At 56.9% G+C, this 19983-nt stretch overlaps 4 protein-coding genes across 7 annotated transcripts; 3 read left to right on the top strand and 1 right to left on the bottom strand.

The window, feature by feature from the left end:
- The first annotated feature begins 788 nt into the window (after positions 1-788).
- On the top strand, positions 789-2567 carry CIMAP1B (ciliary microtubule associated protein 1B). The gene is made up of 6 exons (XM_081310043.1): positions 789-1102; positions 1270-1473; positions 1718-1822; positions 1929-2050; positions 2140-2280; positions 2430-2567. Exons 1-6 carry the CDS (start codon positions 994-996, stop codon positions 2508-2510), a joined length of 762 nt encoding a protein of 253 aa, XP_081166169.1. The 5' UTR covers positions 789-993; the 3' UTR covers positions 2511-2567.
- Positions 2568-2809: 242 nt separating this feature from the next.
- On the top strand, positions 2810-6649 carry TYMP (thymidine phosphorylase; the record flags this gene model as incomplete). Of its 3 annotated transcripts, none has more annotated exons than XM_081310040.1 (10): positions 2810-2975; positions 3180-3403; positions 3555-3757; positions 4181-4279; positions 4804-4933; positions 5171-5289; positions 5683-5845; positions 5938-6168; positions 6255-6395; positions 6492-6649. In XM_081310040.1, exons 2-10 carry the CDS (start codon positions 3190-3192, stop codon positions 6647-6649), a joined length of 1458 nt encoding a protein of 485 aa, XP_081166166.1. In that variant the 5' UTR covers positions 2810-2975; positions 3180-3189. The 3 variants fall into 3 exon arrangements, with proteins under 3 accessions (XP_081166166.1, XP_081166165.1, XP_081166167.1); XM_081310041.1 differs by having other exon boundaries at positions 2828-2952; XM_081310039.1 differs by having other exon boundaries at positions 2810-3403.
- Positions 6650-7547: 898 nt separating this feature from the next.
- Positions 7548-8330, top strand: SCO2 (synthesis of cytochrome C oxidase 2; the record flags this gene model as incomplete). Its single annotated transcript, XM_081310042.1, has 1 exon — positions 7548-8330. One exon carries the CDS (start codon positions 7548-7550, stop codon positions 8328-8330), a length of 783 nt encoding a protein of 260 aa, XP_081166168.1.
- A 117-nt stretch (positions 8331-8447) lies between these two features.
- NCAPH2 (non-SMC condensin II complex subunit H2) lies at positions 8448-19928 on the bottom strand. 2 transcript variants are annotated; one of them, XM_081310035.1, is made up of 20 exons: positions 19697-19928; positions 14650-14751; positions 13703-13758; positions 13508-13592; positions 13368-13436; positions 13179-13258; positions 12950-13095; positions 12495-12578; positions 11709-11872; positions 10674-10745; positions 10329-10395; positions 10089-10196; positions 9865-9918; positions 9668-9738; positions 9501-9594; positions 9346-9417; positions 9207-9262; positions 9020-9121; positions 8778-8927; positions 8448-8709 (listed from the first exon to the last, which is right to left on the bottom strand). In XM_081310035.1, exons 1-20 carry the CDS (start codon positions 19802-19804, stop codon positions 8569-8571), a joined length of 1881 nt encoding a protein of 626 aa, XP_081166161.1. In that variant the 5' UTR covers positions 19805-19928; the 3' UTR covers positions 8448-8568. The 2 variants fall into 2 exon arrangements, with proteins under 2 accessions (XP_081166161.1, XP_081166162.1); XM_081310036.1 differs by having other exon boundaries at positions 9346-9414.
- Between the last annotated feature and the right edge of the window lie 55 nt (positions 19929-19983).

The following is a 19983-nucleotide window of genomic DNA, read 5'->3' as shown; positions in this document are numbered from 1 at the left end:
CTATTGTACTTTCATTCAATTTGTACGATTATTTTCAGGTCCAATACATGATTATTCCACAGACTTAAATAGGGGCAAAGTTCTCTACACATAAACTGAGCTTCCCATGTGAATTCTTTCTTTATTCACACACTTGCTTTTTTTCTTAGTATATTTTTAGTAGTAGTTGATATCTTTATTTTATTTACTTATTTCTATGTGGTCCTGAGGATGGAACCCAGGGCCTCCACCCGCGAGAGGCGAGCGCTGTACCACTGAGCCTCAACCCCAGCGCTCCCACACCTGCTTTTGGTCTGCATATTTGCCTCATTCTGGAAGGGCTGACAAAAACTTGGAAAAGGGTGAGGCCAGCTTCTGGGCTGAGTCAAGGACCCCCACCCCCAACCGCCAGCGCCGCAGACCCAAGCAGAGGCCTGAGGAGTCCTGCCAGGGCCGGGTGGAGCAGGGGTGCTGGGGGCGGAGGGGGTAGGCAGTCTGGTTGCCAGGAAGCGAGGTGGGGACACAATGGGGCCTGGCAGTTGGGCGGGGGTGGGAGTTAGGGTGTCCAGCTCTCTCGCTTTGCCTTCCCAAGCCGGGAGCCAGCACAGCAGGTCAGTGCATCTCGAGGCCTTCGCTCCTAGAACTGGTTCCTCTCCCCAGAACCTTCCCAAAGCCCTAAAATCTTCCGCCCCCGCCCGCCCATGAATTGGGAATTCCCTTCCCGAGGTCGGGGTCTGAGCCGGGCTTGCGCGCGCACCGCCCCCTACAGAAACCCGTCTGCGGGTCGGCGGCCGGAGATGGCCCTGAAGGCGGCTCGCGGCCCCAGGCCCCGCCACGGGGCCGGGACACCACTGTTTGTTTTCCGGGCGCCCGGGATACGGGGTGGGCCCCGCCCCCAGGGCTGCTCCGCCGCGGGGCCGGGTCGCGGGTTCCCCGCGAATTCGAGGTGGAGGGGCCGCGGCCGCCACCATCTGTCCACAGGTGCTGCCGGCTGTAGGCGCCCCCGCTCGCGTCATGGGCTCGGACTGCTGGGTGGGCCCTTGGCGGCCACACCGGCCCCGTGGCCCCGTCGCGGCGCTCTATAGAGGACCCGGGCCCAAATACAAGCTGCCGCCGAACACCGGTAGCAGGGGCCGGCGCCGGGGAGGGCGAGGGGCGTCCGGGTGGGTTTGCGTCTGGGTGGTAGTACCCACCCGGAGCACGGGGGCAGAGTCGGTGCAGGGGATGGTGGGCCGTGCTGGGAGAGGGCGGGGGGGGGGGCGGCCCGGTTGATGCTGGGACGTTCCGCAGGCTACATCCTGCACGACCCCTCGCGGCCCCGCGCCCCCGCCTACACCTTCGGTGCGCGCTTCCCCACGCAGCAGTCAACCTGCGGCCCCGGGCCCAGCCACCTGGTGCCCTCCCGCATGACCGTGCGCGGCCCGGACAGCGCCCCCGCCTACTCCATCTGTGGCCGCCTGCGGCACTCTGCGCCCTTCCGCACTCCCGGACCGGGTCAGGACCCCTGGGACCCTGGTCTCCCCAACGCCTCCGGGGAGGCGCACCGGGGAACCTCCCCACCTGAACCCCGAGACCCCCTCTAGACCCTAACATCGTATATTCCGGATCTCAAAGTCCAGAACCCCAAGCCCCACAAGGCTGTGACAAATTGTGGTTCCGATTCCCCAATTCCAAGACCCTAACCCGGCTCCATCAGACCCCTACCCAGTTCTGGCCCACACCTTGGTCTGTCCCCCAGGGAGGTATTTCCCAGAACGAGCCGAGAATGCGACGTACCCCAGTGCGCCTCGACATACCATGGCTTCCCGAAACTGGGGGGTCCACGCGGAGCCGCAGAGTCCAGGTGAGACCTGAAAGGCCCAGCCCGGCACCATGAAGCTTCCCGCCCCGCCCCGGGACCGCCCGCACGCGCGCAGACCGCAGTGACCGACCCCTGGCGGCTCCTTCAGGTCCCGGCGCCTACACGGTGCCCTCGCTCTTGGGCCCGCGCGTCATCGGCAAAGTCTCGGCCCCAACTTACTCCATCTACGGCCGCACCAGAGTGGGCAGCTGCTTTGAAGACCTCAGCAAGGTGCGAGGAGGGCCGCCGGCCCAGCGCAGCGAGAGGTCAAGAGGGTCAGAGGTGCGCGGGGAACCCAGCACTCACTTTGCCTCCCACAGACGCCGGGCCCCTGCGCCTACCACGTGGTGAACCCCGGGATCTACAAGACCCGGGCCCCCCAGTTCACGATGCTGGCACGGACTTCGTTCCCCCAAGACAGCACCCTGAAGCCCGGACCCGCAGCCTACAACGTGGACCAGGTGGTCTGGAGTTCAGGGTCAAGGGTCAGAGGCAAGGGATGAGGATCCCCAGTCGAGGGTATGGGTCAGGGTTCAGAGAGAACCAGGCTCCCCGCGCGAAGCCGTACGCCCCCGGCTCCACGAGGTCAGCGACGTCTTCTGGCCCGCAGCACCGGAAGCCTCGCGGCTGGACCTTCGGGATCCGGCATTCGGACTACCTGGCCCCAATGGTGACCAACGTGGACGACTGACCCGCGGGCGGGGTGGGGGCACAGGCCCACCGCAGTGCGCTTAAAGCTTCCGGAATCAGCCACGTGTCCGCCTCTTTCTTTGTGCACGGGCGGGGTCAGGGCGGGAGCGTCGAAGTCTGTTGGAGAGCTGGAGAGGGGTGTCCCCGCCCACAGTGCCGGGAACTGGGCGGAGCCCGACAGGAACCGGGCGGGGCCCACTCCCGAGCCTCGAGGTCCCGGAAGCCCTGCATTTGTCAGGCAATTCGCGGACTGGCCGCAGGCTGCGAGCAAGGCTACTGGCCAGGTCCTACCAGCTGTGCCTGCGGTCCTTGGGCCGCTCTGGGTTATTGCCGACCTGCCCCTGCTGGTGGCCAGTGGCCAGGTGTGCACGGCACCTGCAGTCTCGACCCCGTGGCCAAGGGTGACGTGGGGTGGAACCCGACCAGACTCCGGAACAGGACGGGTGAGGGCCGCAGTACGGAATAGGTATGGGCCAGGGTCACGTTGTGAGAGCGAAAAGTGGAAGCCAGACACCGAAGGAGCGACACAGTCGTGGAACCCAAGGGTGGACACCAGAGATACATACAGGAGCCGAGTCGGGTCAAGGGCAGGGGGTCGCAGGGACATGGATGGAGGGGTGGGGAGGGAGGGCGTTGGCCTGGGCGATATATGTGTCTGGCTTCCCCGCAGGCCCAGAGCAATGGCAGCCCCAGGAACTCCAGCCCCACCAACCCCAATCGCACCAGGTGATGGTTTGCTGGGAGGACGGGGGGGACCTCCTGACTCAATGCCAGGGGCCAAGCAGCTCCCAGTGCTGATCCGCAGGAAGCGAGATGGAGGCCGCTTAAGTGAGGAGGACATCAAGGGCTTCATCAGTGCTGTGGTGGAGGGGAGTGCACAGGGGACACAGATCGGTATGTCGGGAGAGCCAAACACCCCAATTCCCACTTAAACTCTGGCCCCCACAACCCCATAGACCGCCTGTCCCCAGGGATGCTACAGCACCCCATCACTGACCCCAAAATACGATTCTGTGGGGACATCCCCTCTTATGTTCACATCCAGGGGCCATGCTGATGGCCATCCGGCTGCAAGGCATGGATCTGGAGGAGACCTCTGCGTTGACCCAGGCAATGGCCAGGTCTGGGGAACAGCTGCAGTGGCCAGAGGCCTGGCACCAGCAGCTTGTAGACAAACATTCCACAGGGGGAGTGGGAGACAAGGTCAGCCTGATCCTGGCACCTGCCCTGGCGGTGTGTGGCTGCAAGGTTAGAGACTACTTCCTCTCCAAAACCTTGACTCAGTCAGCAATGGGGCCACCCTCACTTCCCAACCTCAACTCTGGTCTGAAGACAGAACCCAGGCTTGTCCCTGCCAGCCCTCAGTATGGAACTGGGGTCTGCCTTAAGCCACAGCAACAGAAAACAACCCCTGCTTCCCTGTAGGGAGAGAGTCCTGAAAGAAAGAGCTAGGTACTACTTTCTCTCTGTGCCCAGACTTATCTCCAAGGATGGTTACCACCTTCTCCCTCACTGACATCTGTACTCCCCCTCCTGGCCAGGACAGTTATTTTCCATTTTCAGCTGGGTTAATTCCAGCTAAAGTCCATCTAGGGAAGGTGAGGAAACACTTTTGAGAGAGTGGTGAGGGGGACCGTGCAGGTGAACTCAGCCAACACCCTTGCCTGCCAGGTGCCAATGATCAGTGGACGTGGCCTGGGGCACACAGGGGGCACCCTGGACAAGCTGGAGTCTATTCCTGGGTTCAATGTCATCCAGAGCCCACAACAGGTACAGGCAGGCCACTGACTTTTTATCTGGATTGATGGAGATCTTAGCCATAATCATGGAAGGGTTATTTATCAGAGTCATTAATGGGAATACTGAGTATTCAAAGGTCACTGATAGTCATTGGGCATGGGTCAGGGTGGAGGGAACTTTGACCAGGATCATCACTGCGGACTTGGTCAAAACCACTGTTGGGGCCGGGCATGGTGGCGCATGCAGCTGGGGAGAGATAGGAGAATGGCTAGTTCAAAGCCAGCCTCAGCAAGAGTGAGGCACTAGCAACTCACTGAGACCCTGTCGCTAAATAAAATACAAAAGGCTGGGGATGTGGCTCAGTGGTCGAGTGCCTTGGTTTAAAAAAAAATCACTGATGGACTACTAATTTACAGCTATACACTGATCATCTTTGTCAGGTCACAGAGCAGAGCCACTGCTGAGAATCTAGAGTCATCCATAGGTCACTGTCACTGAACAGGGCCAGTAGGATCCTTCATCAGAGGCCACTGGGGGGGGGGTGTCTTGACTAGATGCAAGTGCTGTTGGAGCAAGTGGGCTGCTGTATTGTGGGTCAAAGCAAGGAGCTGGTTCCTGCAGATGGAATCCTGTATGCTGTACGAGATGTAACAGCCACTGTGGATAGCCTGCCACTCATCACAGGTGACCTGACTCAACTCCAGGGACAGCTCTCTGCCTATTGGGGTTATGACCGCTATCTCTGACCTCACAGTCAAGGTCCTCTTATTAGGAGGACCCTAGTGAGAATACCTGACCACAGATTCATGAGGGTGACCTGATGCTTAACGCACCAGGCATTGCCACCCCATCCTAGGGGCCAGCCCCTCCTCACTCCAGAGTCAGCATCACCTGGAGTGATATCTCTGCCTCCCCCAACAGCCTCCATCCTCAGTAAAAAGGTGGTGGAAGGGCTCTCTGCCCTGGTGATAGACGTTAAGTTTGGTGGCGCTGCAGTCTTCCCAGACCAGGAGAAAGCTCGGGAACTGGCAAGAGCACTGGTGAGCCCCTGCACATGCTGAGCCAGTGTAAACCCAAAGAAGCTCCTGCCCCCGTGGGCCCCAACTCCTTACACCCTCACTTGCCTCTGCCCACTCAGCAGTCCACCCCTCCCTCCTTCACCCGCCACCAGCCTTCACTGACCAAGGCTTAGTCTCACGCCTTTAGAAAATCTCCAGGTTGCCCCTCCACCCCACGCCAGACTCAAGATGCTTCTGACACCCACAGCTGCGGATTGGCATAGTACTTCTGTCCCCACCCCAAGCCCTCTCCGACCTCGTTCTGAGGGTCTGGCCACCCAGGGTACTTCCGGAGCTGGAATTTGATGATGCAAGATTGGGGTGGAGGCCCCACGGGGTGCCAAGTAGAGTCCACACTGAGCCAAGGCTCTGCAGGTTGGCGTGGGGGCGGATCTGGGGCTTCGGGTCGCAGCAGCCCTGACAGCCATGGATAACCCTCTGGGTCGCAACGTGGGCCATACCCTGGAAGTGGAGGAAGCGCTGCTCTGCCTGGATGGCACGGGGCCACCGGACCTGCGGGACCTGGTCACTAGACTCGGTAAGGGAAGCGGTTGAGGTTGGGGACTGCAGAGCCGCCCTACCGGACGCCCAGGCCCTACGGCACCTAAAACTCGCCCTACCGACTGGCAGGGGGTGTCCTGTTATGGCTCAGTGGACATGCGGGTAGCTCGGCCCAGGGCACCGCCCGGATCGCTACGGCACTGGACGACGGCTCCGCGCGACGCCGCTTCGAGCAGATGCTTGTAGCACAGGGCGTGGACTCGAACCTGGCCCGATCACTGTGCTCCGGGACCCCGGCGCAGCGTCGCCAGTTGCTGCCCCACGCCCGGGAGCAAGAGGAGTTACACGCGCCTGCGGACGGTGAGCGCCAGGGACCCGGGCCCCCAACTCGCTCCCAACCCGGGTCCCTCCTGAGGCTGCCAGACGCTTTCACTCTCTTCCCGCAGGCACCGTGGAGAGCGTCCAAGCGCTGCCACTAGCGCTCGTGCTGCACGAGCTCGGGGCCGGACGCAGCCGTGCAGGGGAGCCAATCCGTCTGGGCGTGGGCGCCGAGCTGTTGGTGGAAGTGGGTCAAAGCCTGAGCCGAGGTGAGTACCACCCAGGACTCCAGGCCACGTCGTCTTCCCCGCCCCTTCCGGGTGCGTCCTCCCGCCCCGGAAGTCCTGACCGTCCTCGCCTGGCAGGGACGCCCTGGCTCCGCGTGCATCTGGACGGCCCTGCGCTAAGCGATTCGCAGCGCCGAACACTGCAGGCAGCGCTTGTGCTGTCTGATCGCGCGCCCTTCACGGCCCCCTCGCCCTTTGCGGAGCTGATCCTGCCACCCACCGTCGCGCAGCCTTGAAGCCCGACGGCCTCCGAGCCAAGTACGTGCAGGGGCGGGGCGGAGCGGGCCGCGCCGCACGTGACCTCGAAGCATGCGCCGTGGTGGCGAGCCGGGACGGCGCTGCTTTCGGGGTTGGTGCCCGGGGCGCGGTGCGGGCATCGGAGTAGTGGGGGTCCCGGCTGTACCGGCGCTGTTTTTCCAGGGCTTTCCGGCCGCCATCCCGAGGGGCCGAACCTGGGGACACTAGGACCAAGGTGGCCCCAGGCACCGTCTCATGTCCTTGGGGATTTTCTGGAGGGCAAGCTCCGTGCTCTATCCCTGCAGCCACCCGTTTGGGTGTGGGGGCCCAACCTTCGCCAGGCAAGGACTGTAGGGGTAGCAGGGAGGTGCGTGTGGGACCTCCAGGAGAGCGCATACATCGTCTGCCAGCTGAGGTTAAGTCCGGCAGTGCAGGTTTTCTGCTGAGCCTGGGAGGAGACCGGAGAGCCACCGTTGAAGTAGCCCTTGAGGTGACCGGCTGGAGAGGGCTACTTCCGTCAAGAAGTAGATTTATTGCAGATATATTTGCTTGCAGTGCCCTTGTTAAGCAGGACAAGAGGCTCACAGAAGTGAATGCTGGGCTGGGCTTTGCAGGTGCAGGTGCAGGTACAGGGCAGGGTGAGGTAACGAGATCGAGGCTACTAGGCTGAAGGGACAGGAGGGACTGTGGTGAAACTGGCCATATGTGGACTTTGGTGCCACTTAAGCTGGAGCTTGAGGTTTCAGAGGTGGACAAGTTTGGAGCTTCAGCGAGCAGGTGCAGGAGGCTGGCAAGCCAGAGTAGGAGGCAGGTCTCCAGGGATGGGGCCCCAGGCACCTTTTGGTACCCTCTTTCTGGGGCCTGACATCTTTGCTTTCTTTCAGGAGGATCAGGTCCATGCTGTTGCTGGCTCGGGGGCCCAAGGCCAAGGCTTGGCTTTGGCTTTGTCAGCTTAGGCCACCAGTACCCCCTATGACCCCTGGAAATGAAGCCCTGCACATGAGGCCCCGGCGGCACTTCTCGTGGCAGGGCCCACCTCAAGGCCCTAGGCTTCGAACCAGGCTGCTCATCACTGCCCTATTTGGGGCTGGGCTGGGTGGGGCCTGGCTGGCTGCCAGGGCTGAGAAGGAACAGCGGCGGCAGCAACAGCGGACAGAAGCCCTGCGCCAGGCTGCTGTGGGTCAGGGGGACTTCAGCCTATTGGACCACCAAGGCCTGACTCGCTGCAAGGCCGACTTCCGGGGCCAGTGGGTGCTGATGTACTTTGGCTTCACACACTGCCCAGACATCTGCCCAGATGAGCTGGAGAAGCTGGTACAGGTGGTACAACAGCTGGAAGCCAAGCCTGGACTGCCCCCTGTGCAGCCCATCTTCATTACTGTGGACCCTGAGCGGGATGATGTGGCAGCTATGGCCCGATATGTGCGAGACTTTCACCCAAGACTGCTGGGTCTAACAGGCTCTGTTGAGCAGGTGGCCCAGGCTAGCCGCAGCTACCGTGTGTACTACAGTGCTGGCCCCAAGGATGAGGACCAGGACTACATTGTCGACCACTCCATTGCTATCTACTTGCTAAACCCTGATGGCCTCTTCACAGACTACTATGGTAGGGGCAGGTCCGCTGAGCAGATTGCAGACAGTGTGCAGCGGCACATGGCTGCCTTTCGCAGTGTCCTCTGAACCACTACAGCCTGGGCCCATCATTAAACCACACTTCTAAGTTGTGTGTGTGTGATCTGTGCCAGCAGTCCACAGGAAGCCAGGAGTACAGAAGCCAGACTAGATAATTTCAGTGGGTTTTGTTTTAAGGGTAGGTGAGATGGCAACACAACTTTTATTAGGCTGGGCCAGCCAGGAGGCAGAAGCAAGCTCTCAGCACACAGGGAGAACTGGCCCACCCTCCCATCACAGCTTCTGCTTAGGGCTGGGCCATGGAGGGAGCCGTGTAGGTCTGGAAGCGCTTGTGGGCTCGCTGGTGAGTGAGCAGTCTCAGAGACATGGTGTCCACAGCTGCTTCCAGCCCTGGCTGTTGGCTGATCTCCACCGTGTAGTCATTGGCCTGCAGGGGCAAGCCATCAGCAAGGTTTGGGGACCATCTTCCCCACCCATGAGACCCGAGGCACTCACCAGCTGCAGGGAGGCCAGCATGGAGCGACACACCTCAAAGGCAGGTTGGCCTGCCACCAGCTCTGCAAAGGGACACCACTCGTTGAGCTGGGGGAATCGTGAGATCACCTGGTCCCCGTATGTGTGGATATCAAAGGGCACATGCTGCTCCTGCATGGGGGAGGGGCGTGTTGGTGACAGAGAAGGACAAAGCGTGGGCAGAGCTCAAGGCAGGAAGCTCCAGTCCTCAAGAACTGCCTCACCTGCTCCAGGAGCAGGGGTTGGATGGTGTCTTCCCAGTCCCTGATGCGCTGGCTCAGCTCTGTCTCCTGGACAAACTTCTGGGAGTTGGCGATGAAGAGCTCCTGGGGGGGACCGTAGGGACTTCCATCTTGTGTGCAGGGACCTGAGGCTTCCTCACCCGACTCCCTGCCTCTGACCCAAGCCTACCACATTCCTTCGAACCAGCTCCTCGTAGCTCAGGGACTCTGGCATGGCCTCTGCCTCTGAGAAGGGCCGTCTGTGAGTTGCTGCAGCTGTGGTGCTGCCATGCCCTCCCCTCCAACAGCTCCCGTTCCCTCAGACGTACCCAGGTCAGCAGCCTCCCCAGGCTTTGCCTCCTCGGGCTCCACATACTCTTCAGGTTCTAGAAAGTCGTCTGCTGGGACACAGGAGAGACAACCACAGGCAGGAAGTCAGCTGGTTTTACTGATGAGCCCCACCCCAGAGCCAGCAAGCACCCACCTGCTGCCCCCAGGTCTTCCAAGGACTCCTCCAGGCGGTCATCCTCTGCAGGCCACAGGCCCTCTTCAGCCCTAGGCAGCCACTGCTCAGTTATCTGTTCAGAGAGAGCATCTGTGAGGGCACTGTCCTCTTCCATCAGGGGCCCCCTCAGCCACACAGGTACTCGCCTCCCGCCTCTGCAATGTCCGGAGGGTCTCCAGCTGCTCCTTCACATGCTTCCAGTACAGAACCTCCATGTCTACAGACAAAAGCTTTGTGAGGGGCTCCCCTGTCCTGTCCAGGCTCATTCCAGACCACCCAGGGCCTTGGGTGACCCTGGTCAGGTAGAAGGCAAAGTAAGGTTGCACATGGGGCCTTGCCTCACCTGCAAAAGTTGGGCCTTTTCTCCGGGGCCTCCTGCTGTCAGCATGGTCAGCATCTGTGAGGAAACTTGGTCAGCAAGAACCAGGCCAAGACCTGGACCTCCCCATCAGCTAGGGACTGCCAACAGCATTAGGAAAAGATGGCTGGTCCTCCTTTCTCCACCAGCCCTGACCTGGCCCCAGCACCCAGGGGCAAGGTGTCCCACCCAGCCCACCATGTACTCACAGGTGGCCAGGTACCACTGGTGGAAGTCCTGTAGCTTGGCAGTGGCTTTCCTCTTGCGCTTCTGTCCTGGAGCCTCTTCCACACAAGGGGGCACAGAGTACGGCCTGCCTGGGGTCAGGCTGGGGCTGTCTCAAGAGCAGCCATGGGACTGAGGTCCAAAGCCCACCCCCACCCTACTACCCCAGACCCCAGCACGCTGGGGAAAAAGAGCCTGAGTGGAGGTGTCCCCCACCCAGTTACCTTTCTTAAAGGGCTTGGAGTCCAAGGAGTCAAAGGGGTCTAGGCTCTGCCAAGGGTCTGGGGTCTCCTGAGCACAGAGCACAAGCAGATGCTGAGGGCGGTTAGGGCCGCACACCCTTCTTCCCAAGCCCAACACCAAGTGCATGACAGCCCAGGGAGAGGCTGCCCGCTCAACCCAGGGTCAGTATGACACTGGAGGCAGGGGAAAGGGGCCCAGCCTGCGGGAGGGGGACGTCAATTTCTGGAAGCAAGCCAATTCCTCAAGAGTGAAGCCAGGAAGGGACTGAAGGGCCACGGGAGCAGAGGCGTGACAGGGAGTCCTGCAGCTCACTCCCTGCCCCTCACCTTTAGCCGGGACGTGGGGTCCGGGGCTCGCTCCCGCTCCCGCAACATGTACCTCCTGGTCAGGACGGCACTCTGCAAAGAAGGAGCCCACAGGTGCCCTGACCTGCACCTGTCCATACAAGATGCTGGATGCCCCAGCAGCTCTGCCCTGGGGTCCATGACAAGAACTCTGCAGGGACCCTCTTCGGGTCCCATCGTTCAAGGACTGAAAACAACCCTAAGAAAAACTCTAGAACATCCCAACTAGCCATCACAGAAGAATTTTTCTTTTTTCAAAATATAAAACTAAATATGGAATATGACAAACATCCATGTTAACATTCCCTCCCATCTATGTCGGGTTGGTTTAAGCTTATTTTTTTTTTTTTTTTAGTTGTAGATGGACAAAAGCTTTATTTTATTCAGTTATTTTTATATGGTGCTGAAGATTGAACCCAGTGCCTCATCCGTGCGAGGAAAGCGCTCTGCCACTGAGCCACAATCCCAGCCCCTGGTTTGAGCTTTTTATTGCTGGACTGATTTGTGATGCTGGGGACTAAACCCAGGGCCCCAGGGATGCTAAGCAAGTGCTTTCCTGGAGCCACACAGCATACTGTTTTTTGTTGTTGTTGTTTTAATTTAGAGATAAAAAGAAAAGAAATCCTTCTTTAGAAGGGGACAGATTCACCCCACGGGAATTGAGGGAGGCAGCAGAGGCCTCTGGAACCATTCCCTCTGGCCAGCCTGACCTCAGGTACTGTGAGCTCCATGGGGTTCAGACCACTGACTAGCAGCCCACCCCTGAGGAGCAGCAGCTGCTACACTCAGAGGAGAAGGACACAGAAGCTGCCATGAAAAGGCTAGCTGTGGGGTGAGTCTAAGACAGGAAAGCTCCTAGGCAGAGTCCCCAACTGGCCAGATATATGCAAAGCAGACAGCAGGGAAAGACCAATATGGGAACCACCATATTGTGCTGTGCTCCCTGTGTGAGGGTCACTGCCCCAGGGCCAGGGCTGGCCAGTGGGCAGCTCAACTCAGTTGCCTCAGGGGCCCTACCTGGTGGGGGCTCCTGGGCTCCTCAGGCTCCACCGTGGCCTTGGGGGCTCTGGCCTCTGGGAGTTCTACTGCGTCAACCACCACCGCCTCCGCCTCCGCCTCCGCCACCTCCTCCTCCTCCTCTTCACCTCCACTGCTGGGCGCTAGGCCTTCTGGAGCGGTGCCTGGGCAGGCAGCAAGAAATCTGTCAGCCCCAGGGGATCATGGAGCCCAGAGAGCAGACAGGGCTGCCCTTGGTGGAAGCCCAGGTAAACCTAACAGGACACTCCCTCTGCTCAGCGTCACTCCCTGCACATGAAGGATCTGCTGTACATGGAGGATCGGGCAGGCCTTACACTCTGTCACACTAGTGTCTTTGTTTGGCTCATTTCTTTTTTTTCTTTTTTGTGGTTCTGGAGATTAAACCCAGGGTCAGGCTGGTTTTGAACTTACAACCCTCCTGCCTCACTCTCCTGAGTAGCTGGGATTATAGGCATGGCCACCAAACCCATCAGTTCATCATCTTGGCAAACCTTCCTCTTTATGTGCTGCCACCTATGTCTGTCCAGTGAAGGCCAGGAAGGCAGTCCAAGGGCAGTTGCTGAGGCTCCATGAGGCTGGGGGCTCTCGAGCTCTCCAAGGCTGTGCCTGCTCCCCCTACACCTCACCCCTCACAAGCTGCTGAGCCAGGGACAGGCACGACAAGCTGGGGAAGCTGAGAGCAGCCCATTTGGGGTCCTGTCCACATCCCTGCCTCCTTGGTCCCTTCCTCAGCCCTGCCAGTCCACCAAGGAGATCTATTCTCACCTGGCTGCTGGGAGAAGTCAAGCACAGTGACAGGATTCCGGCACCCAGAGACATCCATTGGCTGCTCCTCAGCCCTCCTGGCATCTGGGAGGCAGGGGTTAGACAGAGGTCAGCACCCCCTATGTTCCACCTCATAAGGTCCCTACCTGATGCCCAATGAGCCCCTCTACAGGGGCAGCAGCAGGCAGAGCCCAGCAAGCCCCAGGCCTCAGGCTGCGGAGAGGAGTGGGTGTCATATCCCAGGACTGAAACTAGCTGGTCCCTCACTGGCTGGCCACTGAGGCACAGTGAAGGTGAGAGAAATGGATGAGCTTCAGCCAAGCCACCCAGTGGAGCAGGAGCCTGGGAGGAGGCAGCTCCCAAGAACAGAACTGGTGGGCACAGGGGAACCAACAGGAGTCCCTGAAAGACCTACTCCTTCCCTCCTACCAAGTACCCAACACCCAAGCCCTTACCCTTCTGGTTTCTTGGTATGGTGCACGTGCCCACAGGCTCTATGGGGCACATGCCCACTGGCTCTAGCATGAAGGCCCCTCTGGGGTGAGGGGTGCACGTGTTCATCCTGAAATCCTTCCGGCTGGCCAGGACCTCACCCTGGTGGCTGTGTTGGCAAAAACACACCCACTGAAGAGGCCCTTCTTGGGTAGGCCTCTCCCCCTCACCAAGCTGGGCTCAGGCCCATACCTGTACAGAGGGCTGCTGTTCTTCTCCACTTCATCAGGGGCCACCAGGGCCATGGGCAAGAGAGGGACAATAAGTAGCTCCTGCATGAAGGCCAGCATCAAGTGTGGGCCCTGAATGCCTTGAGCTCTTAGGCAAGGACCCACACAGAGCATTCCAGATAAACCCCCACCCAGAGAGCAAGGCACTCACACTGGGCACCTGGTCGTTCTTCAGATCTACATTAGCACGGGAGTCAGGGAAGTCGTCCAGCGATAGGAACTGTGGAGACAGCAAGAGTGCATGGAGTGCAGCTCAGACGCCACAGGGCAGGGGTCACCAATCCCACTCACCTCATCCTCTGCCTCCTGGGGGGCCTCCAAGCTGGTGGTCCCATTGGCCCCATCTTCCTGCGCTGAGGACAGCTGCTTGGCTCGCCTGGGAGAGAAGAGCACCTCATGGGTGTCCTGGGGGCTGCAGGGCCTTGAGCTGCACCCGCAGTGTGGAAGTGCTGGCCACTGCCTCCCGGCTCCACCTCTACCACTCACCTCTTGCCAGAGATGAAATCGAGAGCCTGGTAGACCAGCGAGTAGAGGTACTCCACCTGGCAGCCAGAGGCCAGCAGTAAGGACAAGTTAAGGAGGCACCACCCACAACAGCCCACAGCCCTCCCACTCCAAGGCCTGGCCATCATCTCCAAGCCTCCAGCATGAGTCCTGCCAATTTTGCCACCAAAAATAATTCTCAAGTCAAACTAGTTGTCTTACCAGCACTACCCCAACAGCCAAGGCTGCGTGCTTCTCTCCTGTCTCTGTTTTCCATCAAGCAGCAAGCATGGCTTCAATGAGTGGCACAACCACATCCTGAGGGGTGCCCCACACAGCCCTGGTTGGCAGGCCCCACAAATCAGGCCCCTCCTACTCTTTTGCCTACAGGCTCCTGCCAGCTCCTCCATCCTAGAAGCCTGTGGGCCTCTGACAGCCCGTCAGAAACCAAGCCACAGTGGGCCACCTGACAGATCATTCCCCGAGCTTCTTGTCTGTCTCCTCCACAGAACGCTCTTACCACTAGGGTGAGGGCTGGAGTTTTTTGAAATGCTGATGATGAAGCACTTTCAGGTGAGAGGCAGGGGAAGCAGGGTGCATGCGTACCCTCGCCACCTCTGTGCTACTGCAAGTGTGCACAAGGGATGATAGAACCCACAGCGCACACAACCCTCTCTTTCTGGCAGTGACAGTTTGTTTACTTTTTGCTAGAGACTGAACCCAGGGCTTCATGCATGTTTAGCAAGCACTCTACCCTGAGCTACACCCTCAGGTCCAATGTACCATTTTAAACCCAAGATCATCCTTTGGTATTAAAATATGTGAATGAGTCAGGGGTGAGGCCTATGGTGCTATCAGGGCAGGTTACAGACAGGATGAGCACTGTTCCCTGCCCCAGCAAGAAAACTGACCACAGGACACTTGCCACCAAAGAACCCCGCAGGGCCCACCTTCTTACTGTAGACACAGGCTGAGCCCTGGATCAGCAGTGCAGCCTCGATGAAGTTCATTGTGGTTTTGCCTTCGTCAAAAGAAATACAGATCTGGTCCAGCTGCAAGAAACAACACCAGTGCCAAGGAAGCCAGGGCCCAGTCTGTGCCCATTCTGCCCAGGGAAGCCCTACCCACCACCGGCCATAGCCCAACAGCTCCAGCTCTGCTCTGATCCCGTCAGCTGTCTCTGGGTGTTCCCAGAGAGGAGAGACATGTCTTGTGATTCCCTATTTCCTGCATCCTCTAAGACCTGGTGTTTTGGGAGAGGGAGGCCCCCAGAGACGGCCCTGACCACAGCAGTTCCCTCAGACAACATGCCCACGAGCATCAGGGCCAACTCAGATGGACCTCAGCAGGAAGACTCCTTACCCTGAGGGAAGGAAAAGAACCTCAGGGTGAACGCAACAGAAACAAATGTTAGGGTCTCCATCCTCTGAGCAGAGACCTTGACAAATAGGTCCAGTGAGGCATTCTCTTTCTTTTGCAACTCCCCGAGTCCCCTGAGCCTCGGCTCCTGCATCCCTCTAAACACCACAGTCCAAGGGGCTCCATCCTCAGCCCTCTCCTCCCATGGCATACCTGCCAATGCACCTGTTTGTCCACCCCATGCTACCATACGGCTACTCATGCTGACACATGGCTACCATCCATATGTCAACAGTTCCCGCCCATCTCTAGACCAGCTTTCTCCAAGAACTTGGCCTCATTAGAGATTGGACCAGGGCCTCACACATGCCAGACTCTACCACTGAGCTGCACCTCAGTGCCCCCCACATTTCATCTCCACATTTAACTCAGGATCTTCCCCACAAATTTTTTTTGAGGTATTAGAGATTGGACCAGGGCCTCACACATGCCAGACTCTACCACTGAGCTGCACCTCAGTGCCCCCCACATTTCATCTCCACATTTAACTCAGGATCTTCCCCACAAATTTTTTTTGAGGTATTAGAGATTGGACCAGGGCCTCACACATGCCAGACTCTACCACTGAGCTGCACCTTAGTGCCCCCCACATTTCATCTCCACATTTAACTCAAGATCTTCCCCATGAAGCAGGCTCCTCTACCACGCTGCTCCCACCAACACTCAAAGCCCCTTCTTATTCCTGCCCTCTGATTTTGCTTTTCCTTCTGCCAGGAATGCCTGGCTCTAAATGTCCCAGTGTAAACTCCCCTGCAGGGGCCTCCTTGCCACCCATCATCAGTGATTTTGTTGGTGTGTGGTACTGGGGATTGAACCCAGATGCACTCTACCACTGAGCCCATTCTATTTTTTATTTTGAGACAGTCACTAAGTTGCCCAGGCTGGCCTTGAACTTGCAATCCTCCTGCCTCAGCTCCTGAGCAGATGGGAGTGCAGGTAGGAGTCACCATGGCTGGCCCTGTCAGTGTTATCTTTTTGCACTACTTTCAAGTCTCTTCTTCCTTAGTGAACTGTGGACAGCATCAGGTAATTTCAGCCTTCCATTTAGTGCCCAATGCTGGTGCCAAGTAAATATCTGATGAACTAAAGAAGTGGTAATATCAGAGCTAAGCCTGAAAAAACGGATAGAAACTCACCAGGCAGGTGAAAGCATAGGACTTCAGAAAGAGCAATCCCCTGCCCATGAAAAGGCAGTCAGCAGAGACAGGATACAACTGTTCAGAAAAATGCACATCACACAAACATGGCCAAAGTGTAGGCTGCACTGGCAAGAGAGCTAAGATGCTGGGCACTGTGCTGCACAAGGAAGGGGAATGATCTGCAAGGGCGTCACCAAGGGGAGCTAATTCCTGAAGGATAAAAGAAATTTGGGGGGTGGGGTGCAGGAGCACCAGTCTACAGAAGTGTGAGAGCTGCAGAGTGCCCTGCCCTGAAGAAAGGATGTACAGGGGGCCCAAGCTAGGGCCCTTCCCTTTGAAGACCCCCCAGCCCAGTCAGCTCACTTGTTACAGGGATATCACACTCCAACAATCTTCTCATGACTCCAGGTTGGATTTCTCACCTAAACCCTTACTTCCAATTGCTTTCTTCAATCATTCAGATGTTTTAACCAGATTCACAATAAACATGCCCACACTGAATTCTAGGCAGCACCCAACTCACCACCCAGAAACTCAGGGTCTCAGCAGCTTTCTTCCCCTGCCCACGTCCCTGCCAAATCCAGGCTGCCCTCCAATCAGCTGTTGCCCAGGCCCAGCTTCAACCTCTGCACTGACAGGACTCCTCCCACCTCTCACATCCCTGCATTTACTCTCATCACTCCACCACACAACCCTAATGGCTTTGTGCTACTCTTACGAAAAAGCCCCCAATCCTAACCAAAGCCCCTAAGGCAGGCTCCCATGCTTGCCATTTCCCTCTCCAGGCCCTGGTCCTTCCCTGCTGGCCCACAACAGCACATGGGCCCACTTTCAGGACCTCCACTGAGCCAATCATCTTCCCACCTCAACTTTCAAACACTGTGTCCCTCTGCATGGAACATTCTTCAGCTCACCATGAGGAAGCAACTCCTTTAACCCAAACACAATTAGGTCTCCATCACACCCTTCCCATAACCCTAAACCCTTCTTTCAAACCTGGCATCACTTTGTAGACTACCTAGGTTGCAGTGGGAAGTGAATGTGCTCTGTCCACTATCACCTGTGACTTTGGGCACACAACTTCTCTCTCTAGTGCCTGCATGAGTAGTTTTTGTAAGGATTATGTGAATTTATCTGTGTGAAACAACAACAGTGCTTGACCCAAGTATGCACCAAGTGTCTGATATTTATGACTCTGTGTTGCTACTGCCTTAGGTCCCAGCCATCTGTCAAAGTACAAGGCCTACCAAAGCACAGATTGTTTGCTTTGCTCACCATTATTTTTGCAGAGTTTTGGTTCTTGTCACACAATGGACATTCAGCAACAATAAATACATAAGTAGATAAGAGAATATAACATCATAATGTGTTAGGAAAAAAAATCTGATAATTGTATGGAAAACAAAAGCAGCACTCCGAGGAAACCAGAGGTCAGGAAATCAGGCCCTCCAGGACAGAGAGGGTCTGGCAGAGCAGTCATGAAGCAGGAGGGAAGGTGAACAAGCCAGGAAATATTCTTATCAAGTATCCCCAAGGACCCTGCTTGATGTGGAAACCTAAATCCACCAGGCACAGTTCTCTGAATTTTCTTAGCAGACTGCATTGAAGCAGAGATGGTCAATCATCAGATCACAGGTTCACTTAATAAACATTTATTCCACACCTACTATATGCCAAGCACTCTACTAAGCAGAAGAGAGTATATACATAATCCCTGCCCTTGCAGAATTTAACACTAGGCTGAGAGAGGCCAAAACAAGTAGATAAGTAGGAAATGTGATAAACATTCCAAAGTACAAAAGTACTATGACAAGAGTTGGAACTATTTTAGTCACGTATACAGTGACCAGCTGATATTTAAGCTAAAATATAAAGGATGAAAAGGACTTTATCATAAAAGAATATTCTCCAGTGCAAACAAAGTATACGGATCCCAGCCAAGAATGAGCATGGAGAAACAGGCTGACTTGGTTCAACTGAACAAGGCAGAGAACAGCTTGAGATGAGGCTAAAACAGTGAGCACAGCCAGACTCAGAAGAGGAAATCTGGATTTACTCTAAGTGCAATGAAAAGCCACTGAAGGGTTTTAGGCTGAGCAGTGCTTTGACATGATTTTAATTTTTGAGTCACACCTGCTTCTGGGTGGAGCATGGACTGGATGGGGCCAAACATGGAGATAGATTGGAAAATGAAAAAATGAAGCACTCCACTTTAAATAAGTTAAAACTGAGATGCTCACATCCTAGTGGGTGTCAAGAGAGCAGCTAGATACAAAGAGAGAGAGAGAGAGAGAGAGAAAGAGATGAGAGAGAGAGAGAGAGATTGATTGTGTGTGTGTGTGTATGTGTGTGTGTTGGCCAGGAATGGTGGCCTACACCTGTAATCCCAGCAACTGGGTAGGCTGAGGCAAGACAATTGCAAGTTCAAGGCCAGCCTTAGCAACTTAGCATGGCCCTAAGGATTTAGTGAGACCCTGTCTCAAAATAAAACACACAAAAAGGGCTGGGGATGTGGCTCAGTGGTTAAGCAACCCTGGGTTCAATCCCCCATCACCAAAAAAATAAATAAATAAAAGATCTGGGACCAAGCCATAAATCTGGGAGATGTCCTCATAAGTCACCTATACGGGAAAAAAAACATCACAGATAACAGTAGAGAGACTGTTTAAGGGAAAGAGGGCTCCACCCTGAGGAGCTCAGAACTTAGGATAGAAGACAAAAAAATAGGCAGAGAAATAGGAAGAAAATCATGGCACCACTATTTCAAGAAGGAAGGAGTGGTCAACCCAACAAATGCTGGCGAGCTGAATAAACTGACACATCTAATATCCTTTGGATTTAGTAGGATGGAGGTCACTACTGATGAAGACAAGAAATTTGTAAGTAACACTGTAGTGGACGTGGAGTAAAAGAAAAGTGCAACACTAGACGACAGCTCTTAAGAGAGGTTTAGACACAGTTGTCAAATATGGAAGGAATTAATTACTGATAGGATCGAACAGCATGCTAGCTTGCAACAGGTTTGAACGTCCAAAACAAGAAATCCCTCTCACAGCACGTAGCTCAGTGGCAGAAGTGCTTGCCTAGCATGTGTGAGGCTCTCGGTTCGATCCCCAGTACCTCAAAAAAAAAAAGGGGGAAAAGCCCTCCTACATCGCGATCCAGATCCCTCAACACACACATGCACACGATAGCTGAACGAGGACGACGATGCTTCCTAGTCGGTACGCTGCAGTGGAGACAAATGCTGGTCACCAGCCCATCTCACGGCAACGTCAGCTCCAGGCTTCCCCCGTAAGGGATGGTGTCAAGAAGAGCTGGAGCTGGGGCAAAGAAGGGGGCCGAAGACGAGCGGCAGAGCCGGACGGCCGCAGCCTTAGAGGCAGCCGGGCCGCCGCAGGCCCCGTGCGCCGCGCCCGCGCCCACCTCGCCGCCTCACCTCCTCTAGATACTCGCCCAGCTGGGCCGCCACGTCCACCTCCCAGTTCTTGGTGAGGTCGCGGATGGGCTGCAAGAGGTGGGCGAAGCGCGCCTCCACGTCCTCCATGTCCGGGAGGGGCCGGGTGGCCGGGGAGCGCAGGGCTGGCTTCAGACAGCGCTCTCGGCCTCAGCCCGCCACTGGTTCTGGCGCCATTTTGCTGTTCCCGCCCAGGAAGTACGTAAGCTCAGTGCCTCGCGCGTACCTATGACGTACACAGGTCCCTGACTTCTGAACCAACCCCAAGT

This window comes from Spermophilus citellus (genome assembly GCF_964194105.1).
Source record: "Spermophilus citellus genome assembly, chromosome: 10".
NCBI lineage: Eukaryota > Metazoa > Chordata > Mammalia > Rodentia > Sciuridae > Spermophilus > Spermophilus citellus.
The sequence above is the reverse complement of the archived record's forward strand: the minus strand, read 5'-3'. Positions and strand labels throughout refer to the sequence as shown.

Excerpts from the sequence above, each read along its gene's own strand:
- NCAPH2 (XM_081310035.1), bottom strand. The coding sequence starts at position 19,804 with ATGGAGGACGTGGAGGCGCGCTTCGCCCACCTCTTGCAGCCCATCCGC. Across the intron at positions 10,197-10,328 it reads CTCCAAGCCCTTTAAGAAAG|GCAGGCCGTACTCTGTGCCC; the intron begins GTAACTGGGTGG and ends GCCTGACCCCAG. Across the intron at positions 9,418-9,500 it reads GGAAGACCTGGGGGCAGCAG|CAGACGACTTTCTAGAACCT; the intron begins GTGGGTGCTTGC and ends CCTGTGTCCCAG.
- CIMAP1B (XM_081310043.1), top strand. The coding sequence starts at position 994 with ATGGGCTCGGACTGCTGGGTGGGCCCTTGGCGGCCACACCGGCCCCGT. Across the intron at positions 1,823-1,928 it reads CGCGGAGCCGCAGAGTCCAG|GTCCCGGCGCCTACACGGTG; the intron begins GTGAGACCTGAA and ends CGGCTCCTTCAG. Across the intron at positions 2,281-2,429 it reads CAGCCTACAACGTGGACCAG|CACCGGAAGCCTCGCGGCTG; the intron begins GTGGTCTGGAGT and ends TCTGGCCCGCAG.